Source organism: Amblyomma mixtum, chromosome 3 (assembly GCF_055824585.1).
Source record: "Amblyomma mixtum isolate Tamu chromosome 3, ASM5582458v1, whole genome shotgun sequence".
NCBI classification, from domain to species: Eukaryota; Metazoa; Arthropoda; class Arachnida; order Ixodida; family Ixodidae; genus Amblyomma; species Amblyomma mixtum.
Window position 1 is genome coordinate 95,747,568 of NC_143014.1, and position 19,232 is coordinate 95,766,799.

The 19,232-nt window shown below is 49.9% G+C and overlaps 1 protein-coding gene across 5 annotated transcripts in view; it reads left to right on the forward strand.

Annotated features, from left to right (window-relative positions):
• Positions 1–19,232, forward strand: part of CadN (neural cadherin) — a 248,060-nt gene that overhangs the window by 26,241 nt on the left and 202,587 nt on the right. For all 5 annotated transcript variants that reach the window (XR_016290490.1, XM_089580223.1, XM_089580221.1 and 2 more), the window contains exon 3: positions 18,578–18,769. Coding sequence is in view for 4 of the 5 variants with exons in the window: in XM_089580223.1 (XP_089436349.1) it covers positions 18,578–18,769 (192 nt within the window). In the remaining variant the exon portion in view is untranslated. The remainder of the gene's footprint in view (positions 1–18,577; positions 18,770–19,232) is intronic.

Genomic DNA, 19,232 nt, shown 5'->3' on the forward strand with positions numbered 1-19,232 from the left:
TCAGCGTCTGCTGGTGACCTGATTCGCCCAGAGGGCCGGCCCCCGGATCTGGTCTATAGTTATCTGGTTATCGTTCGTGCGCCCGCTTTCGTGGGACGGATTTGCGCGCCACGTCTGGAGTAATCGCCTAATATATATCTTCTAACCAGCGGAACTGCGACGTTCATTCCCATTTATTGAACGAAAAATTGGCCGGTAGATTGGCGTACCTAAAACGTAATGCCCACAAAGTTTCCAAAACACGGAAACGACGAATATTCTTACTCCGAAGTCTTGCAGCCAGGAAGTGAACGGTGTGCTCTGCGCTGATTCCCTGCGCGGCCTGCCCTCCAAAGTTCTCACTGTGGGGCTGCGCCTCCATACAGTTTTCGTTTTATTCATGTTCTGCATGTTTGTGCATGTGCGCGGGGAATGCAGACTGCCTCTGTCGACAACGCGGCGACCTATGAACGTAAAGTGGAGAATGCCCAATTCCGCATATTTTTGTGATTTGTTATTGATGTCTGCTCCTTTGTGCCACGTTTCGCATCGTGGCGGTATTTTATTGCAACGCAAATTAATTAAAAAATATATAATTTCGTGGCTTCAATCGGGGAAATTTCTACGGGCAACCTTGCGTTTGTGACGCCACTGGATGCACGACCGCCAATATTCGCTCTGCGTTTTCCGAAGGAGGTCTTGGATAAAATTTCGAGCTGGCTTTTGGTGATTTCAGGCAAATAGTGAGCCAACCTCTCACTTTCTGTCGCCAGTTGAGCCAGTCAACGCGCGCGCAAGTCTTGTGACAGTATCCGTGACGTCATCGTTTGGCCGAAGCCCAGTTTTGGTTTCGGTGTCCTGTTTTTTTTTTTTTTTCCTTTTTAAGTACTTCTACTTGGTGTCTTGAAAAACGCCTTTTTTTTGGCGGAGTTGGGATGCTAAGGAATGTGATGTGATTATGATTTCAAAATGTTAAAAAAAAAACTCCGGAGTTGACATTTAAAGAAAAAAAAAAGAGAGGGAGGGGGTTGCGCGACTAGTACGAGCAAGCTGTGCGTCTTTTCATTGGCAGACATTATAAGGATGGGGTTGGCGTAGCAGGCCGACACAGTTTACAGAATTTTGAGAGGCTGCAGTTGTTCAGATAAGTTGTTTTTGCGTTTTTTGCTGTACCGTTCCTACTCCGAAACTAAGTGCGCACAGAGCGCCGGTCTCTCCCGCGTGTTGCTTGGGAAGATGACGCTTTTATGGCGCGGAAATTGTCACCAGCTCGCCGCGTTGACTCACTGCGCTCGCTCGCAGTACTCGCGCATCTCAAAAGGAAAGCGGTTATATCTCCTCTGCACTTTCGAAGAAGCGCGAGCGTTGGCGGCCGTGGGCTTGAGGAAACAATCGCTTGCAGGGTCGAATGCAACGACGGGTCGCCAAGCGCAGCTAGTTGCATATCTCGCGACGGGGCGGCGGCGATGTGGACGTCAAGACAATGTTCGAGCTCTCGAGTATTTATCTAAAAAACTGCGCCCAGAAAAACACGCAAAACACGGGGTGAACGGACAGGACAAGAGCGCTTTACTGAACTCTCGAGTATTATCTGGATTGCTCGCGCTTTGAAAGTGTTCTTTGTGCGTCAAGTTTCGGAACCGAAATTGCCGGCCGGTATCTCAGAACAGTCGATTATTTCGGAATTTAGTGAAATGCTGTTGCTGGTTTGACCCTGAATGCGGTAAACGGGGAGGAGAATGTGATTCGAATGATGCTTGCTCAGCTTCTAAACGGAAGAAGTTTATGTGGCAATTCGTGTCATGCCAGCGCACGTATCCACATTTGGCCTAATTACCCAAATCGACTGACTTTTTTTTTAACGAGCGTTTGGTTAAAAAATGACGCCGTCCGGACTTTGACGTTGACGTACCGGACTTTGACGTTGTGTATAAGTATCAAATCAAGGGACTTGTCGTAGCCAGTCGTAAGTCGGTGCCGAATTGTTAGGGAATGCTGAGGGTCCGCGTACCGAATAAAATTTTGACGGCGGTCGCTCTTGCCAGGAGGAAGGAAATACGAACGTTATTTTACCCGCCTGGAAACAGCGACGCTTCCGTCTGAACGTGTGGTCGAAAATGCCTCCTCGCTGTACACGGCCGCTGTGTCAAGAACGTGGCCGCCTTTCTCGTACGGCACATACAACGCGGCAGGTGGCTTGTGCCGTCCGACGCGTGCGACATCGTTAGCATACTTGGCGCTTTGCCACGGGGCCAGAGCGGTGCGGCAGTTTTTAGCCGAGTGCCGGATAGCGTCTGGATTCGGGCGCAGTCGGCTTAATGCCCGGCTCTTTCTGGCTTTCGAGAAAAAAAAAAGTTGGACATATCCATTGGCAGCGACATTTTACATTTTTTGAGGATTCCCGTCATTCGTAATAAATATCATTTCCTCGTTGGCCGTTTGTTGTGATGAGGCCGGTGCTTTCTATGAGCGGCTGGAAGTCGAGCTGGCCGACTCAAGTTACACTGGGAAAGCGCCGAGTTGCCGTCTAGTTTCTTGAGTGTTGTTCGCAACTCTACGGAGTGTTGTTTAGTAGTTGGCTGTAGAGGCGTAGCGGCTGGGCCCCTTGCGGGAAAGCCAGTGTAGCTGGTTTGAGGCTGCAGCAGCTAAGCGCGCGCTGGCCAGCTGTCGCTGTTGGCTTCCTCGGCCGTGCGTGAGCGTCAAAGGAGTTCCTCCTGGCCTCTCCCGTCTGCTACACGAATGTGCCCGTTATCAGGCTGGCTGCATGCCCGCCAAGGAGATGCGGCCACTTGAGGAAGCCTTCGCTAGAACTCTCCCAGCATATCGGCGCTGTTCTACGCAGTCGAGTGCTTTGGGTGGATTGCAGCTGCCCCGCTGTGGCGATCGTTACCTTCCGCCAACTCGACGAGTGCTGAGGAGGCGCTGTGAAGATTCGCGGCGCCAGCGCTCCCGCTCCTGGCCGAGCTCGGCGCAACTCGTGCAGCCCCGACTGGCATGTCGGTGTCACGTTTCTTTTTTCCCGGCGTTACCGTTTCGGCGTCTCCCCTCCAGTCCGGGGCCTGGGCTCGTAGACCCGCGAAAGAGCCGCCTGCGGGTCATGCGTGCGCTAGGCTTGCGCGTAAAGGGCGTGCAAGCACGTTGCAGTCTAGCGGCCGCATTCTGGCGCGGGCTTCACCGCGGGCGCAGCGGGCGATTTGCGACGTGCCGTATGCCGTGCGCGAGCGGCGGCGTTCTGACTGGCGCCTGGCTCGGCTGTGTTGCGCGCGGCCTCGCGCAGTTGGAAAGCGCCGCTTGGCGGCACGCCCCGCTGCCGTGCCCAGGTGCTCGTCTGTTTCTCGCACGCGTGCTCGGCCGACTCGTGCCCGCCAGCAGTCTTCGCTTGTTCGCCGCCTCTGCTCTGCGCGGCAGCGAAGCGGACGGAGGTAGTTGTAGGGCTGTGCATTCCTTTTTCCTACACCCCTCCCGTCGAAAAATTTCATAATAATCGCAACATGGCGCGAAAGGCGTTCCCTCGCTGCGGTCTCGCTCACTGCACAGCTTCGCAAACCATGGCCGGGGGGCTGACGCCCAGTGTCGGAAACTGTGACTAGGTAGTTTCCCCGGGAGACGGGGAAATGGCCCCCCCCTCTCTTTCTGGGGGGCGCGCCGGTAGCTTTGTGTTCCGGCGCGATTCCATCGGCGCGGGTAATGGGCCGCCGGTTATTTACGACCGGATTAGGACTCGGTAAGGGAGCCCAGCCTTTTCGTCTTCCTATCGCCCCCGTGCGGTGACATCATTTCCTCGTTTTGGCTGTCCGTCTGGCCGCCGGCACTATGGCTCGGTAGCCGGAATGGCTGGCATTGGGCAGGCACTCTTTCAGCGGGATAACTTTCGAAACTGTCTTTTAAAGGGTCAGTCTACTCACCGAGATGAGTGTATAAATAATGGCATATTCTGGTAGTTGGCACCCTATAACATCAATAATGAGGGGTCTGCGCCCGGTTTAGGCATGAATTTATATTTTATTTCGGCGTTAAAAGTTGCGTAAAAAAGCATGGTGGCGACCCCAAACGTTCATTTTGTTCAATAAAGTGGTAGTCTTTTTTTGTAGAAGCATAAGTGAATATACTACGTACCATTTGTATGCCCCAATGTCAGAGAAACGCACGTTTTGTTCTAGTAAACTGTAGAAGGCGTACCGCTCGCTTTTTCTGTAAATCACATGAATATTTATAGTTACACGTACGCAAAACGCAGGCACAATCCCACCTTTAGTTCAGCGTATGCTAGCAGAGACGCAAAAATAAACTCAGCCTATAGTGGCGCCATCTGGTCGTCAGGACGGGAACCATTGCTGTAAACAAACCGACTCTCCACTTAAGCCTAGGAGCGGCAGAATCGTCACTCTAATTATTAAAATAAAGCAAATTTATCTCTGATATGTTTTCTTATAGGTGAGATGAGACGAAGCGAAAGACAGGCGCCCCATTTATGGCCAGTGAACTCACTGAAAAAGGCAGCAACAACGAGAATTCAGTCTGAAGCGAGAGGTCCGGCATCGACGGGCGCCGCCATGTTTGTCGCCGTGCGGCCGAAATCCAGATGGTTGCCAGATGAGACTACCATCTCATACAGATGTGTTCCCACATTAATAAATTCTATTTTAAAATGTTCTACCGCACTCCTTGGCACCACAGCTGGGTAAACGGTAATTTGAGTAAAGAGCTATCGGTTGCCGCAAAGAAAATATGGTCGATAAAATTCAGTAGACTGACCCTTTAAAGGCGCCGCTGTGTGACCAGCGTCACGAAAACCTGTCTTCGAGGCTGATTTGCATCGGTCTCGCATTCCACATGGCAGTGTATTATGTTCCATATGTCTACAATTTGCACCAAAGTCCATTGTATAATACACTGCCGTTCCACATGGCAGTACATTATACAAAAAAAAAAAAAAACATACCATTTTGGTTTCTTTGGTTTCATATATGTACAATCTGCACCAAACGCTCACTTTTCTGCACCCAAAGGCACTTTTGGCTGCTCCAAAAGGACTTCGGCCAGTCGCATCACTGTCTTCGTTTCGATATTTTTTACTCTATTCTGGTAAAAGGTCAGCTGAGGTGGAAGGCAGAGAGATAACCAGTAACATGTCGAAACTGCAGTGAATGTAAGAGTGAGGTGAGCCTGGGTGTTTGAATGACTCTGAAAGGTGTGTGATTCTTGCAGTAGTGGAGGTAGTTCGCCGGAATGAATCAGCAGTTTCTGTGCTCGAGAGGTTTCCGCTCAGTGGGCTGTGGCGTATAAACGGTTTAGCGCTCTCGATTCAACGGCGCGTTTGCTTTGACCGCGCCTAGGGACGCGAAGTGGTGGGACCCGCTGTTAGGGGTTTCGAAAGCCGCATTGTTCTGCGCGGCAATTAGGACGACCTGCCGTTGCTCCTGGGACCCGATGGCCTGCGGCGAGGAATGCCTCTTCAGCTAGCAAGGTTGCCCCAGCACGGCCGCCCGCTGCGGTCGCCGAAGGTCTGCCCCCATCGGGCGGTCGTGCTCGGGCGAAAACGCGCGCTTGAAGCCGGGTCGTAGAAATGCCCATTCAGGTGCCTGTGTTCGCAGCCACCGAATCCTGATGACTTTGTGAACTGCTTTGCGTGCAGAAAGCAAAGTATGTTAGCTGCTCAGTAACATCGCCTTGCCCGCTATTCCACTGAGTTGCTGCACGCTGCCAATAACAGCGACGCGTCCTGTCTCCATAGTTTCTTCTGTGTTCCGTGCCGTTTTTTGCATTGCCCTCTTGTGATTCGAGCCAGTAAATGGCCGTATTCCTCGGGAGGTGTGCTCCGGCTGTCTTTAGCCAAATATTAGAAATATAGAGGCGCAATAGGTGGAACCAACTTGCCACAAGTTGTTGAGTATTGTGTGTGTAGATAGAGTATTGTTCTATTTTGTTCAATTGAATAATTGAAAAAAAAATTACTTTTTAGCTATTTCGTTTCAGGCGAAATTCCTGTTGGCATATTCCAGAGTGTGCCAGAAAACGTTAATTATTTGTGTTACAGATGTGTTTTGTCCGCGTTGAAAATGAAGCAAGCGTGCGAAATATGGAGCAATCCCACGTCACCAAGCGCTTCCGCACCGCGACAGCAGCGATCTCAAATGCGCAATTCGTGAACGTTGCTGCGTTCGACTGTGCCACGAATGTGTCGGGGTGTGAACAACGAAATGGACGGTGGCGGCAAAATTAAAAGGAACACTTGACGCCTTGCTGTGTTCAGTGCGTAAAACAGCTGGTAGTTTTCGGTGGTTACAAGCAGGCCGAAATAAAGTAGCGTTCCCACTCTTTAGTTAGGCGTGTCGTCTGTCGGGCCAGTGAAAGATCGCCCATCTCGGAAGAATAGCACTGATTCGGAACGTAAAGAGGCCACATGTGGAGCGCCAGGCGCGAAACATTGTCCGCCGACTTGGAACTCAACTATTCTTTCGGCCTTCGTGTATCTACTGGGAACTAAGCGCATCCGGACTTTTACCGCGCTGAATGCGGCTGGGACGCTGCTTTTTAATTTTGTCGCCGACTTCGTTGCTTCCGCCCCATTACATTCACTGCACCATCGGACGCGGCTACGTTCACAAATTCCGCGTTTGAGAGCGCTTCTGTCGCGCCGCTCGAATGCGCATTCGCATAGTATTTTTAGTGCGAATAGCGCTCATTAACGGGGTCCAACCCGAGCCAAGAGAGTTGTGTGAAGCTTGACCTTGAGGGCAGCCGACGCGACCGGAGCTGGTCACTGGCCGTGCCGGTAGATGGCGCCAAGGGACCTGCGTCGCTTTATGCGTCGCCAGCACGCGCATTACGCAATGACTGCAGCTCACGCGGCGTTGTCGCCTCGATCAGCATGTGCCACCTGGACTGCGCGTGTGTCTCTTGGGCCTTCTTCGCACCGTACGCTAGGTTCGCCCACTACGAGACTCCGAAGACGCAGTTATGGTGGCTAGAATAACGCAGTTGCAGACGCATGCTCCGCTCTGGTGGCGGCGCAGCTGCAACGACTTTTGCTCGATTCTTTTCGATAACGGGCTGAACACGTGATTTCGCACGTCTGCTCGGTTTAAGTGCGTTAAAACCCTACCACTTTTTTTTTTTTCATATTTCTCGCGCTTTCTTTTCAACACGAAAAAAACACTCATCAATAGCACACATCAAAATAAAAACAGATGAATTAGGCACTTTTTGGCACACATTATAAATTAGCACCAGGAATTTCGCCGGAAATGCAATAGCGAAAAAGTTGATTTTTTCAATTTTTTGACGATTATTCTGTTGTGCAAAGTACAAAAAATACCGAGTAGTCAACAACATGGTTTGTCTCCACCTATCTTATCTTGCCTTGGTATATTTATAATATTTGGCCAAAGCTAGGGGGAGATATATACTGGGTTATGCAGAATGAATGGGGGGGGGGGGGGGGAAGAAGGGGGTGCTCTGCCTGTCTTCATTAGGCTGACATTAGCGAGCTTCGACTGCGAGGCCACAAAACGCATAGCCTGTAAAATATCGGTCGTTACCTGTAGGTCTAAAAGGACATCAAAATTCCCTGGGGACCTGTTCCATTGCAAAGTGGTGCCTGTGAAAAACCTAGTTCCAGTAAACTAAACCTGGTTCTACTCTGTTGATGCATATCATTAACCGCTGTCTGTTACATCATTATGGAGCGCATTATTCACAAATAATTTTTTTCTTACATCTGTTAAGTTCTGTCACCTTAACCAGCATCGATTTCAAAAAGGATTTTCATGTGACACTCAACTTTCTCTATTCCTTCACTACTTAAACACTGCTGCATACCTTAACACACCTGTTGATGCCCTCTTTATGGACTCTGAGAAGGCTTTTGACAAGCTTCCTCACAAACTCTTGCTGTTTAAACTTTCACAGCTAAACCTTAACCCGCTTGTCTCCAGCTGCATGGGATTTCCAGCGGTTTGTAGAAGCAGACAGTAACGTTCTTCTCTCTCTAACATACTCTCTGGTGTGCAGCAAGGCACAGGTCTTGGTCCTCCCCTTTTCCTAATTTACATCAATGACTTACCCGATAATATTTCATCGAACATTCGCCGACGATTGCGTCATTTATTGGTCTATTAATGGCACTGCCGATTCCGTTCTTCAATCTGATTTGCCAAAGCTGTGTGGTGTAGCAAATGGCTGGTGGTCTTAAGCGCTAACAAAACTGCGCTTGTTTACTTCCACGGACAAGATTCGCCCACCCGAAGTTATCTTCTGAACGGCTCCAGTGCGTCTTCCTTCGGTTGTTTGTATTAAGTATATTTGTTGTTAGCGGGTAGTTAACCCGAGGAGAGCTCTCGGCTACTTTCGTTCTAATTTACTTCCAGCTTTCCTAACTGTTAAATTACTAGTTAATAAAACACTCATGTGACCCAAATTAGAAAACATCTGCCATCTTGGACCCCGCTCAACTTAACCTTGCTAATTCTATTGAACTTGTTCAAAACTGCGCGGTTCGATTCACCTGCTCTAACTGTACACCACCACTTTTGCGCACCTTGAAAATAAAGCAGGCCTACCAAACCGCTAGCAACGCCATAAAATGGAGACTACCATTATGTCACTAAATATGTCACACTTTGCTTATAGCTCTCCGATCCAACCTGCTCATCGTTTTTCAGCCGGCACAAGTAACCACAGAATGCCGTTTATCCAAACAGCTAGGGACTGGAACAGTCTTTCCACAGGTGTCATCCTTCATGCAAGCACGGATCATTTTAAGAAAGCCCTTGAGCCTTTGTTTTGTTGGCTCCATGTTGTTAGCCCACCCCTGAGGTATCTGAAATAGCAGTGAGTGGCTCAACGTACAGCTTGGTGGTAAGGGAGCGTGTGCGTTGGCATATCTGGGGCGCGATTACGAGTTTTCGTCTCAATTTTGAGACTCTGACGTCAAAATGACGACACCGCGAGTTGTTGACCGCGGAATCAACCAATTAGCAGCGAGGTTGTGGTGTCTAATAGTAGGGTTCCACCCAGGAAGCATTTAGTTGCGCAATAAGGGACCGTATACTAAAGTTTTGCTGTAAACACGCCGTTAATAATTTGAAGAATGTTTTATTTCTCTAACAAACTATGTTTCAAACTCAACGACATGAAGCAAAAGAAGAAGCGTCCTCAATTTTGCAATTAAGTTTGCTCTTCAGTCACTTTTGCTGCCGCGAGGGTGCGCTGACGCTGGAAAAGCGTCGGTAGCGGCGGCTAGGCGGCGTGAGCTGCCGCCTGATTCAACCGATTCAGCCTTATCCCTCCACGCACATATTCAGCCATCGTAAACATGGCAGCCAGAAGAAAAATCAGCTGATTCGACGGCTGTCCTCTTTTTTTACACATTACGCAGAATCAAAGTACTGCGCAGACGTCTTAAGTGCGCGGAAAAATCTGTTTAAAGGCAGTGATTGCTACGAGTCTGCCGAGAACAATTTGGAAGGAGCGCTTGGCTCGAAAACCGGCGAAGGCAGCTTCAAGGCAAGTTCACACTGGCGAGTTGCAATCGTCGCGCTAGTATTCTAGGCGACCGATTTCGGTCAATTAGTTACGGTTTGCGAAGCACATGTAAAGCGGGGAGGGAGCGTAATAAATCGATTTAAGCCTGTCGCGCGACCTCCGCGACTCGCCAGTGTGAACTCACCTTGCTGCTATCGATGGCAAATGTGCTCCAAGGGCGATGCGTGATTATATTTATTTTTGTTCAGAAAATACCCGGCGACCATGAATAATCACACTGCAGCAACTGCCGACACACGGGAGCAGACCGGTGCAGCTGCTGGGAGCTTGCAATCTCACTGCGGGAATTAAGGCCGGCACGCGCCCGGTCACTGCGCCAACAATCACTCACGACGCCTCGTAACCAACACATGCCGCCCGCTTCGGGTTAAGCACTTGACATTCGTGTTGGTGTTGTTGCCGTTCCGTTCGGATGATGCTCGGATGACGCCGCCGGGGATACTGCGGTGGCGAAAGTTTATGCGAAGGAAGTCCTCCTTCGCCGCCGCCTTGTCTTGGGGGTCTCGTCGGAAAGCGCGCACCTTCTGTGACTTAACTTTGACAGTGGTCTCCGCAACTCACCGCAAACACTTACACAGTCGGTTGGGCTACGCCGACGTTTACTTCATTTCCTACGGTGTCTTGAAACCCACCGGCGGCGAAGGCGCGCACAGGCACTTGCCGCTCCACTGACCGCGCACTCACCCGCACACCTCCAAGTTCAACGCCGAGTTCGTCGCACAGCCGTTATGCTCCTTCCTATGTCAAAACGTCGAAACAACTCGTCCGGCACGTCAAAACCGTCTTCATGCACCCTCTTACACCGCTGCTCGCGCGGCCACCGGCCATGTAAACAACCGCCATTTTCTGTCTCGAGCGGTTTGAGACCACTCGTTCCAGTCTCAAAAAATCGTCTCAATCGGCTCGCATAATTAGGCAAGCAACGTCACCACTTCTGGCGCACTTCTGACGTCGGCCGGTGACGCAAAAAACCAATATGGCCGCTGGTCACGACCGACCAATAGGAACGGGGCAAATGAGACACTTTTTGAGACACTTTCCGATTGAGACGATTTTGAGCAACTCGTAATCGCGCCCCTGCTCATTCTGTTGCTTAGCAGAACGTATGACGTTCGCCAGAAGTGCGCGTGCGCTACATTGCGCAGGTTCCCGTGAACGAGTTGATGCGGTGACGCGTTATCATTACGCGAGCGGCATCTGGAAATATCGGCGTCGATGGTTCATCTCGGTCACGATGGGAACCCGCTTCGGGGATCCCTCAGTTTGGTAGCGAGGCGATCTGTATGCGTCGGCTGTCTTGTGGGCTTCGAGGCGCGCCAGGTCTTTGCTGGCATCATTTGGTGCCAAGTGGCCCGACAAAGGATGGGAATTCGCCGATCCAGTGTTGCAGGAGTGTAGCGGTAATCGCGGGTCGCATTAGGGGCGACGAAAGGTCAGGCGACGTAGTCTGCGCGGCGTTCACCGCTGCTCCTCGCAGGCGGTGGAGACGACGCGCGCCGTCCCGACGATCGCGTCTTTTGTGCCCGCTCGCGTTGGCGCGGCCGTGACGTCAGCGGCGCTGGCATGCGCCCTCTCTTCCGGCCATTCTCTGGCGACGGGTGCGACGGCCGCTCTCCCACCACTCCGAGGTCCCCGAGTTGCTTCGCCCGGGGATTCCCCTCCTCCGGCGGAAGGGCCGGGTAGCAATCCTCCGTGCGTTGTGATCTCCGCTAGCCGCGCATGTGTATCGCTGCGCATAATCATCCGGTGAGCACAGCGGCATTCCAGAGGAGCCTGCGCGTTCTTTCGTTCCGGTCCGGGCGAGGGAAGGCACGCAGGAGACACGTCGACGTCCCGTGTCGCGGAGAGGAGGAACAATGAAAGACCCGTGGGACACTGAGCCCGCTTTTCATAAAACCGCACTTTTTGCATTACGGTACTCAAGTCGGCGTGGCAAAAAGTGGGTTAAGGAAGTGAATTATTAACTATCCCGTATTCTCGGTTGTTCTCCTCGTGCGCCGTTTCTACAGGCTGTACTCTGTAGTCACTTGTTCGACGATAATCCGTGTTAGTGGTTTATGCTGACGAAGGATTGAAATTGCTGTCGCTGACCAGAGCGCCCCAATCGGAAAGACTCGCGGAGTGTTCTGTACTCCGATACAGCCCGAGAACACAGCGGCAAACACCCCTCAAAGGGGCCGGCTGCGTGCCATGCACGGCGTTTGTGGTTGCCTGATGCCTGAGTGAAATGGGATTAGCTGAGGCGTCATGACACTTGGTCGTTCTCCAGTTGTATCTAATAGTTTCTACTCCGCAGTATAGGACGGCATTACTTCCTTTTAGTCTTCCCGCTGGTAGGGTGATGGTTTTTCTGCTACCGCGTGGATGTGTCCTCCTGGCTCTAAATAAATGTCCGAGTTTTTTAAAGGAGGCCCTAAAGTTTCTTTGCCGCGTGGCTCTTTCTCGTTTGGGCATTTGTAGCGTGCTGCAGTTGTTAGCCAGTCGTACGTGAACGCGCTTTTTGTGTTTCTTTTGAGGGTGAGGTGATTCTCTTGTGCAACACAACCGGCTAGCAGTGGCGCTCTATGTTTGCCGAGGAGACCAAATCGATGAAACAAAGGCAGAGTGTTTTCAGGACCCCGTGAAGGTTTCGTTGTCAGAAAATCGCCATTAATTCTGAATTTTGGAGCCGTGCGCTGTGCGAAGTCAGCGCACGTTAAAAGAACCTCCGTGTCGGCGTAATTGATATCGGAGCCCTCCACCACGGCGTCCATTGTAGCCCACGTGCATCTTTGAGGCGTTAGACCGCTTATACAGGGTGTTTCACCTAAGATTTTGCACAATTTTTAGAAAGAGGCTTTTTTAGTTAGAAGAGCGCGTTTTTCAGCATAACGTTGTCATTGTACTACATCAGAATACAGCTAAGACGTGCTACTAGCAGGCGGGTTAACTAATACTGAATAGTTAACTTTTCAACGATTACTGTAAGGCTTAATTATTGACAGGCGCGTGGCACACCGCAAGTAATATCCATATCAGTTCTTAGAATTACGAAAACGCGGTTACCCTCGGCGTTGTGGCCCGACAAATTTTTGCTGTATCGTGCCAAAATACATTCGCTTTCGGGAAGCTTGCAGGCAAAGCAGGTCTTTCAGTGCACGTAACTCGTCGAAATAGCCAACATTTGTTTGGCCGCAGCGCGGAGGGTAAGCGTGTTTTCGAAATTGTAAAAACTGATATGGGCATTACTTGACGTGGGCTGCATGCCTTTCAGTAGCGCCTAACAGTAATAGTTAAAAACTTCAATATTAGTCAACCAGCCTGCTAGTTCGCACGCCTTAGCTGTATTCTGATGTACTACACCGCTGAAAATGCTATGCCGAAAAGAAAGTGCTCTTCTAGTCAAAAAAGTCTGTTTTTAGAATTTGTGTAAAGTCTAAGGTTAAACATACAGGGTGTTTCACCTAACATGAACCGAGGATTAAAAAAAAGTGGCTCACCGGAGCTGGGCGAAACCAAATACATATTGTTTTCTGTTGTGTGGCTCTCCGCGTAATTTTTTTAAATTCCGCTTAATTAGTTAATTAGGTAAGATTAATTGTGCAAATTTGCTATTATTCACTTCAGGGTCACGTGCTTTCCCTTAAGCTGTAGAGAGGCTTAAGAACCAAACCAGTTTTTTGCAGCAACATATCTCCTGCGTGGTCCTTTTTTTCGGCGTTTAAAGAAAGCCCGCGAATTATGAAAAAAAAAAAAAAAAGTCTGCGCTCATGCGCTCCCATATCCCAGCGCTCTTAACCGCGTTTCGAACGAACGAAACGCACGCGCTGGCCGTGCCCAAGTGAGCGGCCACCACTCAGTTCGACGGGCTGCGCAATGATTAAAAAAAAAAAAAAACGGAGGCTACCTTGAAATACGCGACTCCACTGCTTTCCCCTCCCTTTTTTTTTTGTTTTGCCTGTGCGATCGATGGTTGAATAGAAGCTGTCTGAATTGGCTGTCGATGGCCTGCTTATCACTTATCGCGGATACGGCGCGCGCTTTCCATGTTCACGAAGAATGTGCTGACGCACTTTCAAGACAATGCTGAGAGCGGCGTCGACCGCTCACTTCGAGGCGGTGAGCACGCAAGCTTCGTTCACTCAGGACGCGCTTGGCAGCGCTACGAAACGGTAGCGCAAGGGCGCAGTTACGTGTTTTTTTTTTTCATATTTCGCGGGCTTTCTTTTTATGCTGGAAAAAGGACCACGTAAAAGATACGTTGCTGCAAAAGACTCGATCGGTTGTTTCGTAGCCCCCTCTAGAGCTTAATGAAGCGCACGCGACCCTAAAGCGAATATTAAATTTTTTGGTTAACTAATCTTAGATAATTAACTAATTAAGCGGAATTAAAAAAATATTCCGAGGAGCAGCGCCACATGACGGGAAACAGTATGCATTTGGTTTCAACCAGCTCTGGGCCGCCACTTTTGTTTTAATCCTCGGTTAAAGTTAGGTGAAAATTGGTAGTGAACGGTGCCTTGCCGAGCAGGTAAATTTTGAACCCGAAGAGCACGCAACTTCAAAAACACGTTTCGTTGCTGTTCTCCGTGTCGCTGGAGCAAATGTTCCTAATCGAAAATTTCGCTCCGACTTGTCCAGATTTTCCACGTACAAGTCTGCCGCTTTACACCGTTCTCTACGCTTTACCTGACACAGTGTAAAGCACGGTGTAAAGGTAAAGCGGAATATTTTGTACCGCTTAATGCGGTATACATGCGGACCTACATGCTTATTTCTCGGAGCCCTGTTTGAAGTTTTGCGCTCAAGTTCAGGCAGGAAATTTCGATATTCCAAATGTACTGCTAGATTTTCAGTCGCGTTTAGTCGACGCCGATTTGCAGTCGACGCCGCTCACGGGAGTGTTGAAAGTGCGTCAGCACATTCTTCCAGAAGATGGGAAGCGCGCGTCGTGATCGTCGACGAGTGTCAGGCAGGCGACCGACGGCCAGTTCAAGCGGAGCGTTTGAGCCATCGCACAACCAGAACGAAAAAGGGAGAGAAAGCAGTCAAGTCGCGTATTTCACGACATAGTTTCTAAATATTACCTAGAGGGAAAGATGGCGCCACCGCCTATGCGACTTTCACTTCATCCTTTCAGTTCAACATTTTATCCGCCGCGGGAATGCCGGAAAGACGAGGTTTCGTAGTTGGCTTGGCTAATGTCAGGCCGAAAATGTGGATGTGCCTTGAAATTGATGTGAAAAGATTGAAAAGAAGATTAAGTTATTTCGGATTTAACGCAAACGAAAGTACGGTGTTAAGGCGCGGACACATGTGCGAAAAGTGCGTGCGATTCGCTGCGGCGCGTCGTTGCGACCGTCGTCGCAACGACCGAACGCAGCTCGTCGCATGCGTCCAACCTGCTGGATGCCAACGACGAGCCGCATGCGACAAACGCAACGACGGGAAGCAGGAGCCAATGCGAGCGCAGAGAGCGGCAGCGTCACGATGACGTAGAGCGCGATGCTCAGGGCGCTCGGGGCCGAGCCATCCCGTCTGCAGCCGGTGTCATAAAAACGAGCTGAAGTGTGTTCTTGACTTAAATAATAAAACCTGGGATGAGAAATGTGAAAGAATATGTCATTTTTGAGGATCGCTGACCAATACTGAGCTGCTGCTAAAGGTAACGACTGCGATACAAGCAAACTTCTTTCCACAACCGCTTCGCAGCTGCCGCTGGCCGGCTCGCCTGGCGCCCGCTCGCTTCGCTGCCGAAGGCGTCGCGGAAATTGACCATATTATTACTTTATTGTGAGATCATGCTGTTGACAGTAGAGCGATGTGTGGAGTAGGCCTTTTATTATAGCTCAGGCGACTTCCGAAGCGCCGGCCGCTGCGGCTTCGATACGAAAGAGGCTATAGGCCTAGCGACGACCACGGCAGCCAGGCAGTAGCAGAGCTCGTCGCCCAGAGCGCCCGCGAGCGGTGTCGTTGCCGAAAGCTCGCAACATAAGCAGGCATGCTTTGTCGCTGCTCGAGCAGACTTTCTGATAACAAGGCAATCTTGTATTTTCTTGGGATATTTGTACACGATCACAAGCAGCGCTGAGGCACCGCTGCACGGCGGCGAAGTGTGACAGCGGTTGTGGGCGGAGCTTGGGTAGAGCGGCGCAGCGATGCTCACCGCTCCGTGTGTCCCTGCTTGCAGTGGGATGGCAGATCGCACGCGACGATCGGTGCGGCGCGTCGGCGAAGTTGTCGCACATGTGTTCCCTGCTTAAGGCTGGTATGAGAGCTTCCACAGCATTTCTTCGAGGTTTGCCTCGAGACCAGTCGTATTTTTATGGCCGAATCCACGTTTTATGCCCAACAGTAGCCAAGCCAAGTTAGAAACCTTGTCTTACCGGCATTCCTGCGTCTCTCCATGGTGGATGAAGTGTAGCGCCGCCAGCTTTACCTCTGTATTTATATTAAGAAACTGTTTCAAGATATATTTTATGTCATTGTATCATCATTTTGTAAACTGTTTCTTTGTATCGTTGTTGCGGCCAGTGTAACTGAGCTGCGGCCGCTCACTTGGGGACGGTCCAGCCACTGTAGGCACGGTCCGCGCGCGCATTTCGTTTGTTCAAAACACGGTTGTTAGCACTGCAGTATGATAGCGCATGACCGCAGTCACGTGTTTTTTTTTTTTTTCATATTTCGCGGGCTTTCTTCAAATGCCGGAAAAAAAGAACCCGCGTAGGAGATACGTTGCCACAAGAAACTAACGGTTATTCCTTAACCCTCTCTACAACTTAACGAAACGCACGGGACCCTAAACTGAACATTAAGAAAATGAATAATTAATCTTGGGAAATTAACTTATTGAGCGGAATTTAAAAATACTCTAAGGAGCGGCTCACTTCGTCACACAATATGTAATTTGTTTCACGCAGCTCAGGCGCGCTGGTTTTTTTTTTAATATACTTGGTTCATGTTACGGGCAACACCCTGTATATGCCTGGTTGCCCCATCTAAATGTAACGAAGTTTTTAAAATAGACTGGTGTCCTAGGCAAGTGAAACCAACTCAGTGCTGTTCAGAGTTGCGTGGCCTAGTCTGCAGTACTTTTTCGTTCTGCTGTGTTGGGTAATTCAGATTACCTATCTCTAAAAATATTGGCTTCGGGAAAAAGTGTCAGTCCTGAAATTGTAGGTCACTTTGAAAAATAGCCGGCAGAAATAAATCAACAATGTACTATTTACGTAGGTTCTTTTTATTGGTTCTAAAAATAAAGCGCGCGAAATTCGATATCTTAACACTTCGCAGCGCCGCTTCTTGAGGTAACTAGATCACCCGGAGGTGGCTCTATTTTACAATCCCACTGGATGTGAGGCCGTGCTGGCTAGCTCTGACCCCAGAACGCAAGGTCTGGAGGTGGAGTGGGCTGACAAAGTCGTCGAGGGCTGCGTACTCTCGACCACTTAACGCGACCTCTTACCAAGCTCTTTCCGGCGAATAAAATGTTTTACAATCAGTCGAGCTACTCGAGGTGCTACTGGGCAGATGACAACTGGGGTATTGAGCGTGCCCTGTCACCAGTCGCAAAGTCTATTTGGAGTCGACCGGATGCAGCTCTCCGACAGATGCACGAAGGTGTTGCTGTCAAGTGCTCAATGCACCCCCCCCCCCCCCCCCCCCCCCGGCATTTCCTGTGTTTGGGCTGTTTGCAAACCTGCACAGGCTTGCCCATGGGAGCCGTTATTCGAACCGTTGTGCCGAAGTTGGCTCGCGCGCTACTTCGCTTACGCGTTTGTCATTCTGTAGGATGTTTAGGCTAAAGCCCCGCTGTCGTCCGTCCTGCGCGCAGTACAAAGAGCGCCGCCGCGCCAGACGCAACACGCAGCGTCGCTGACTGCGGGCTGCGAATGCTTGCGCCCGTCGGCTTTGCGACCGATTTCCGGGGCGCCGGGCTCTTCCTCGGAGGACTTCGATTTTTCTGTCTGGCGCCGGTGCTGTTTTTCTTCCGCGGCGACGGCGGGAATCCCCCCCGGGGTCCCCTGGCGCGCCTCGTTAAAGTCCGCGCATGCGCCCCGAAAATAGCCCTCTTTAATTTTCTTTTCGGCCGCGCTGACCTTGGAATATTGGCCAGGTGGTGCTCGTTGTTTTTGGGAAACTTTGTGCCTTGCCCATCCGGTGAGCATGGCTTCCTTCCCAGCTTATAAAAGTGCGTGCTGGTGCACAGCATGCATAGCTTTCAGTCCTGTAGCTCCGCATATATGCTCTGTCCTCATGCAGCTTCCAGCTATCATACGTCGTCCTGCATAACCATCCTCTTGCTTTATTATTGGTGGAGTGAATATAAGCAAGTGGTGGTTGTCTGTAGCAGACTCTATGAACCATAGTTCTTTTTTGAAGTTGGCCACGAAGCCTGTGGCTCTAATGCACATTCTTAGTGGTGTTGATGTGGCTTTTTTATGTCTTGGAACAAACTTCCATGATGGGCTTTGTTATGGTGTGCCTCAAATCACCTTAAAAAAAAAATAAGCATGGTGCTGACTTGTTCATTGCTTCTGTGTTCTGCAAGTTGGTGCTCATTTTCATTTTTTAAATTTGGAACCTGGGCTTCTACCTATACATTTTCTTTTCTGATAGTGGTTCCATTCGCCTTATCAAGAATTCCTGTGTAGAGACCATGGCAATAAGGAGAACTCACCGACGTCACAGTGGCCGCCATTTTGTTTTTTGTAGAGCACTGCGAAAGGTTGCCAGCATGTCTCAAGGGATTATTGCCTCCTGCTTCGGCCAGCCCTGCTGAAGTTATGTGCTGTACAGCAAAATGGTGCCTGTGATGTTACATAAATGACACAGACTAGCTGAATGTGTCATTGCAGTTTTGTGTTAAAAGTTTGCCCCTGGTTGTGGTCACTTGACAGCAGCCAGAAACTTATTTCTTGCTTAAAAGATTATCTTCCAAAACATTTCAGTAGGCGTAGTTTCTGGGTTATAGATGTAAATAAATGGCTGCTTTTAACCATGATTGTTGATTTTAATTAATGCACGGGTAAAGGCTGACAATCTGCTGTGGTTTTGTGTTGGGACATTGCAGAGAAGGAGCGGCAACGAATCATCATCCGGATAGCGGACGTGAACGACGAGCCCCCCTACTTCATCAACCGGCCGATTCCGATGCAGGCTGTTGTACAGTTGAATGCCCCGGCCGGCACTCCTGTCTTCAAGTTGCAGGCCAGGGATCCGGACACGGACCACAATATTCGCTACTCTATTGTGCGCGACAGGAGTGAGTCCCAGTACCTGTTTGTTGCGCATTCACCACACATTGTAGTATGGTTTGAAACCTTATGCAAAGATTTGTTTGGATGTTCTTGAGGCATTTTGTTTTTAATAGCGCTCTTTTTATGAGATAATTGCTGTGCATAATGCAAAAGCAGAACTTGTCTTTTATTTAGCAGCTTTGTCCTAATTACTTATTTAATGCCTGAAACTTCATTAGTGTTGTCTTACCTCTCCCTTTAAAGAACCTCTCACTTGTCCAGAATGCTAGGGGGGTGCAAATAGTACTTTTTAAAACCGAATCGAATGTGGGCAGTGTAGCTAACAACCGAATCTAATATGAATGAAATATTTGTTTGGTATTTGCAGCATTGTCACTATAAGTCATGCAGCTAAAGCTATAGCTGCCAATAGTCACAACACCAATCTCCACTACGGGGCTGAACAGAGCCATTATATTAACTCTAATT